Source organism: Misgurnus anguillicaudatus, chromosome 2, assembly GCF_027580225.2.
Source record: "Misgurnus anguillicaudatus chromosome 2, ASM2758022v2, whole genome shotgun sequence".
Taxonomy (NCBI): domain Eukaryota; kingdom Metazoa; phylum Chordata; class Actinopteri; order Cypriniformes; family Cobitidae; genus Misgurnus; species Misgurnus anguillicaudatus.
This window is the reverse complement of record NC_073338.2, coordinates 52314259-52321067: the sequence shown is the minus strand read 5'-3', so window position 1 is coordinate 52321067 and position 6809 is coordinate 52314259. Positions and strand designations below refer to the sequence as shown.

Here is a 6809-nt window from a genome sequence, read left to right as displayed (position 1 = left end):
CAAGTAAAGCATTTTTGACCTTTGAGTTTAGTTAGCATTTGCACCTAGAGCTCGGCCAACCACAATTAAACCATTTAGTTTTATGCATTTAAACCATTTCCTTCATGCATTTCTAACACAAGGAAAACTAGTGCTTACATTGAGTTGAGTCGCTGTACACTTACAGCAAATTATTAGATGGTGAATATATGAAGTGTGTATATGCATGGATAGAAGATAACTTAAAACTCTGAGAATTCACCCATCAATCTTGCACCAGGAACATGTAGTCAGGTAAAACATTTCACTACACTCAACTTAGTTCAAATTCTTGTCATTTAAATTGCAAAAACTTTAACCAACGAGTCATTCTTAAACATTAAAGTGCCACACACAATGTTATTTTCCATTTTTATTTTCTTTATTTAGATTTACATTATCCACTTGTTTTTATGGTCTGCGTGTGTGATGCCTGTAGAGTTCAGTCCTCTCTTGCTCTCAGTGTGGAAGAAATAATCAGGTGCAAGAGAAAGGGAATGACAAACAGGAATGAGAGATGTGAGACGGCTACATGGTGAGAGAGCGTGGTGTTCTGACATTTATAACTTGTCGAGGAAGTTGTCGAGTGCCGGTATGCCCTCTTTCAAGCCCTTGCGTTTACGTGTGTCGGCGACGATCTGGAAGGGTTTGGTGGCGGGGTCTTTAGGATCTCCCTGGAGGATCTGCCAGTGGTCAAACACACACTGTGGGAAGGCCTGACCGCCGGTGTTTGAGCGCAAATCAGCTGTGAAACCTGCAAACAGCAAGACGACACAGGAATCAGATTACGTTTACATTTGGGGAAAAAAGATGCTCTAAAACGCTTTAGCGCACATCGACTTACCGAAAGACTCATTGACGGGCAGGTAGGCCTTGACAATAAACATAGGTGTGCCCATAACCTGAGACTCCTCAAACACATGACCTCTCTTTCTGTTCAACACACCGTAGATGCCACCAACCACCTGCTCTGGGCACTGCATTAAAAAACAAGACATAAGTGTTTCAATTCACACACAATGAAGTGTTTTAAAGGGTCAAGAGTCAGAGCTTAATTTTTGCATTAGAACTCACCTGGATCTCCACCAGGTAAACGGGCTCCATGAGTCTGGGTTCAGCTGTGAGCTGACAGGCGTACAGGACTCTACGGGCTGTGGGAATGATCTGACCACCACCACGATGGATGGCGTCTGTGTGAAGTGTCACATCGTGAACGTCAAAGCGCACGCCACGCATGTTCTCCTCACATAGTACACCCTGAGAGTGAAATACAAAATGTATTAAAAACGTTACTGTCCCGTTTACTTTTATAGAAAGCACTATAAAAACATCAAAATATACGATCCCAGTTTCATGCTAAATATGTTTAGGATAAACTGTGTCTGTAGAGGTCTCAGATATTTGTGGTAGGTGTTATCAATCACAACATCAGAGTGGTGCATGATTTCTCTTCATAGACCAGACAGCACATCAGATCAACATTCACGTTACAGAAGTCATGTAGTCACCTCTTTAGAAGCCCACTGGAATCCTGCCACAACACTGTCCTTGATTTCATTCAGGTACTGAACTCCCTTCGTCACGTCCACCACAACATTGGGTCCGGTTCCGTCGGGTCCGAAGCACCAGATCTTACGGGCCTCGGTGACCTCCCACTCGTATTTGTCAGCCAAGTAACGGGCACGAGCCTTGAGCTCCTGACGGTTTGTAACCTCGCCCTTGTCGATGTCTTCTGCGAGCCCGTCTGGGAACGGCCTGGCCTTCATGTACAGACGGTTGTGCTTGTTGGGAGACTTGGACAGACACATCTGGTCGGATTCTGCACTGACCGTCTCTCTGTATGACACAACTGGGTCGGATTTCTTGAGAGAGAAAAAAAGGATTAGCTACACAAATTACCCTTTTATTAATGATACAACTTTGACAAAAAGGTGAATTTTGGTGAAATGCAGCAGCTTTTAAAGTGGATTATTAAAGATGAGCATGATTGTCTCACCTTGAGTGGAATACAGGCGTGGTCCTCTTCCAGATCCTTAAGGCAGATTTCCAGATGAAGCTCTCCAGCACCGGCGATGATGTGCTCTCCGGACTCCTCGATGATGCACTGCACCATAGGGTCGGATTTGGCCAGACGCTTGAGACCCTCCACTAGTTTGGGCAGATCAGCGGGGTTCTTAGCCTCCACCGCCACTCGGACCACAGGGCTCACGCTGAACTTCATCACACGCATGTTATGAGCGTGCTCGAATGTTGTAATGGTTCCCGTCTTCACCAAAAACTGGTCCACACCGACTAAACCCACGATGTTACCACATGGCACATCTTCAATGGGCTCTACGTAACGACCCATCATCAAAATGGTCCTTAAAGAGACAAAACGCAACACGTCACTATGCTGAAAAACACGAGATAATTCAACATGCACCGGATCTGATACGAACCTCTGAATGGGTTTGAGGTAGAGATCCTCCTTCTTGCCAGGGGAGAAATTTGGTCCCATAATTCGCACCTTCAGCCCAGTTGACACAACACCAGAGAACACACGGCCGAAAGCATAGAAACGACCCTTATCTGTGGTGGGCACCATTTTTGAGATGTACATCATGAGGGGAGCCTTCGGGTCGCAGTTCTTAATACCTGTCGAGAAATAAAAACCACTTCAATTCATTTTTCATTTACATTTAAAAACCAAGTCACAGAAAGTACCCCAGAGTGAGAAATGTTTCGTACCCATGGCAGCCTCATCATCACCAGGTCCCTCATAGAGCAGCTCACAACGGTATTTCTGAGCGGTGACGGGTGAAGGCAGGTGGATGGTGATCATCTGAAGAAGAGCCTCTCCGGCGGGCAGCCAGCGACGCATGACGGCCTTCAGCAGAGGCTTGCCTTCCTTCTCTTTGTCCTCAGTATCCAGCTTGATGTCCAACTTTTCAATCAGCTTGGCGGTTTCATCCTTCTTGAAGTTCATGATGGCATCAAACACCTAGAGACAGGAAGTGACATCACACGGTTATCCGAAGCGCACACACTTCATGACTGGAGGAGAGCATGTGCTGTCGGGTTTGAGCGTTCACCTTGAAGATGGGGTCCAGGATGAGCTGGGCGAAGGTGCGGGGCAGTTTTTTGCCGTCGGGGCCGTTGGCTGTCTTGCTGAATTTACCAGTGGCTGGATCGAAATACCTGAAGAGAAAAATAACATTGAGGATTGACATGACTGGCTCAAGCATTTAGTGTTAAGTGATTTACTTAAGGTGTAGCACTACAAAAGATCAAACCTGCAGTGTTTTTATTATTCATAAAAAATAAACACACCATTGATGTTTAACTCACCTGTCACCCCAGAGTTTCTTCATCATGTCCTCGACTTTCTTACAGCGCTCGGTCGGGCTCAGCTGACCTTCACCTTTAGCAGCAAACTTGGCCACGTACATCTCAGCGAACTGTTTGAGAGTGAAGGCCCATCCGTGCAGACCAGAACCGAAACCCACGGTACCGATCACTGGATCAATCTAAAACAGCAACATAAGCAGAGGAAACACGGCTAAATTAAAACAGGAACATGGAATAATGTATTAAAACAATCCCAGAAGGCATTGTGACAAATCTGGTCTGTCATTTGAGACAGCAACCATCTATGTAGGGAGTAAGAAGCTGTGCAGGTCTCAGATCATGTGGTTTGTTGTTGTCCATCAGTACATCAGAGTGGTGCATGATTTCTCCTCATTGACCACACACAACAGCACTCCATCACACACATTAACACTGCACACGTGTAAACCCTCACCATGATGTTTCCCATGGGTCCGCCTTCATCCTCTCCATAGGTGGAGATGATCACGTTGACGTTCTCCACGATACGCTGGAAGGTTTGGAACAGCTCTTCGGGTTCCAACTGCAGCTCCAGAAGGGCCCGGTCCATCTTATTCATCATCAAAACCGGCTTAATGCGCTCGGCGATGGCCTGTCTCAGCACCGTCTCTGTCTGCACGCACACACCAGACAGACAGAATGTGTTAAACGTTTACAAACCGACAGCATGCATGTGTACCATCGGTCAGAGCTACAGCAATCACAATTAAAAAGATGTAAAACATTATAACACACCAGAGACGCAGTCCACAACCACCAGAGCTCCATCAGTGACACGCAGAGCAGCCGTGACCTCGGAGGAGAAATCCACGTGCCCAGGAGAGTCAATCAGGTTAATAAGGAAACCAGATCCATCCTTGCACTGTTTAATGAAGGCCATATCGTTCTCGGTCAGCTCGTAGAACATGGAGATGGCGCTGTAAGAGACAAGAAAGAGCCATCATATACAAGCATATTCACATCTGCACTATCGATCACTCTAGAGAGCAATTTATTTTTAGTGGTTGCATTCTGATGCTAGACTACACCATAATCTCATCCTCTGATCACAGTATAACCTTTGTACTCAGATACAACAGAAAACTGACGTGTTGACATTACTTGAGGTAACATGATGGGGACAGATTACATGAATTATGCAGTGACTGATAATTGCAGGTTTGCCTGCATAACGTCCATCAAGTGATCTTACGTTGATTTGATGGTGATACAGCGCTCCTGCTCATCTTTACGTGTGTCAGTGAAGCGGGTCTCTCCGGCACGGGCGGAAGCGATGATTCCAGCCTTGGACACCAGAGAGTCGGTCAAAGTAGATTTCCCGTGATCCACGTGCGCAATCACAGACATGTTACGGATGTTGGACTTCTTGTCCATGATGGCACGGATCTGGTCGACTGTGAAGTTCACCTGCACAAAGAGAAAAACCCACAATAGTTATACAGTGACTCAATAAAACGCACCAAACAACAAAAAATACCACCAATACACATTTACACGTCACGTTATTCAATCAAACAAAGCAAGGCTATTCAACTGATGGCCTGCGAGCCAAATGCTGCCCACCAGTCATCTTTTGCCGATTTAAGGGTGGGGTGTATAAACATATTGGTAGATTAAAGGCTCTTGCGCTGGAATGAGCTTCTATCCCATGTTGACAGATTTACAATTAAACCAAATTCATAACGACTACCACTAGGGGGCGAACTCTGACAGTCGTGTCTGAATGTAGTGTACAGTGGAAAGGCGGTATAGCCTATATTATAAAATAAAAATAAAAAAATAAACATGAAGTGCAGTTTTAGTCATTAGAAGACTGACTATATACTATGAATACTTAAGCTCACAATTTATGTGTTACATAAAGTTTAAGAACTCTACATGTTTGATTACTTGCACTTTTTTGTTCAACGTTTAACTATTAACATTTGACTCTAACAATGTTGAACAGCAATGGTTTTTAAAATGTTAAAAAAATATGAGTGTTCAGTAATTAAAGGCAAAATGTGTGTATCTTTTTGAAAATTCATTTAATATATGACCTACAACAAAAAGTAACAAACGATGCAAGTTTAAATATGCATAATAATACACTTAACATGTAAAAGTAAAAAAAAAGTAAAAATAGGGGTTTAATATTTGCCCCGCATAATTTACAATTTTAAAATCTGTCCCTTGATAAGTAGTTAAAGTACACGGATATAAACTATATGAATGGCCTAAATTTAACAAAATATGTAAATTTAACAAGCCCTGTTTACCAACTTACAGCTGCATAATGTACAGTTTTTTCTCAGTCATATCATGACATAAACCACTCCTGCGCGAGTGACGTCACCTCGTTGACAGACAATATAATGTATATTTTAGCAGGTGCCAGCGCCTTTTGACGGCATCCCGGTTGGATAAACGTTAACAATAAGAGAACATGTGCGTGATGTGACGGCTGATAATTGCACACGCGGCATACGGCAGCACACGTGACTGCTGTGTGCCGGTGCGGCCTACTGAACACACCTGCGGGTACACAACCGGCAAACCGATCAAAAATGTACAGAGACCATCGCGACCGATAGGAAAACTCAAGGCAATCGGGAGCGTATTTAAAACAATATGATAACTGTCTGAGAAAGACGAATAACGCATTTTAAAATCACTTTCGCCCAACACGCGATAACTTAAACAATACGTGGCACATTGAGCTAACAGGCTAAACAGGCCTGACCTGACAAGAAATAACAATAAAACCTTAAAACTAGATACAACTGCCGGTTGAGTCGTGTCTGTAAATAAGAAAGAAACCTTCCAAATCCCTGTGACAAAACGAGAAGCGCGTTATGCGGGTTTTTAAAATTCTCGGCGCTGCCATTTTGTTCAGTTGTTAACCGCTCGCCGGCCTCATCACATTCACATCTCTACTAAAATCCCATCAAAACCGGAAAATAACCGTATGGAAAACTCCATCGACTACCTACATAACGATATGGTAAGGAATAACGGGGATTATACGCACCATTTTGATGGATGTTTCGTGATTCACTCAGCACTGATTTTATAACAGAGCGCGCGCTGCCTTCCGTTGGTGGGGACAGGCAGGGAGAAGGACGCGTAGACGCCGCGGCTCGCTTTTATATTTAGGCGGAGGCCGCGAACTTAGCGTCATGACGTCACCACGTACGCGCAGTCATGTTTTTTGCCTTGGGAAACAACAGCTCCCCCTAATGGCGTTACGCATGAAGATGCGCATTACTACTGGATGAAAAAAGTTCAGAAACGACATAAATAATAATAATAACGAGAACTGTCAGGTCTTTACATACAATGAATCAAACACCTAAAAATTACATTTAAATACACAGTTTAAACACCAATAAGACACGGACTATATAACACTTTTACTTAGCTATGAATACTTGACACATTGA

General features: G+C 43.9%; 1 protein-coding gene across 1 annotated transcript; it reads right to left on the bottom strand.

Moving 5' to 3' along the window:
* Positions 1–378: 378 nt before the first annotated feature.
* Positions 379–6553, bottom strand: eef2b (eukaryotic translation elongation factor 2b). Its single transcript, XM_073857883.1, has 13 exons — positions 6398–6553; positions 4580–4794; positions 4127–4304; positions 3803–4018; positions 3349–3527; positions 3093–3198; positions 2749–3001; positions 2460–2655; positions 2015–2381; positions 1527–1880; positions 1093–1275; positions 863–995; positions 379–772 (listed from the first exon to the last, which is right to left on the bottom strand). The coding sequence occupies exons 1-13, from the start codon at positions 6398–6400 to the stop codon at positions 579–581; spliced, it is 2577 nt and encodes an 858-aa protein (XP_073713984.1). The 5' UTR covers positions 6401–6553; the 3' UTR covers positions 379–578.
* Between the last annotated feature and the right edge of the window lie 256 nt (positions 6554–6809).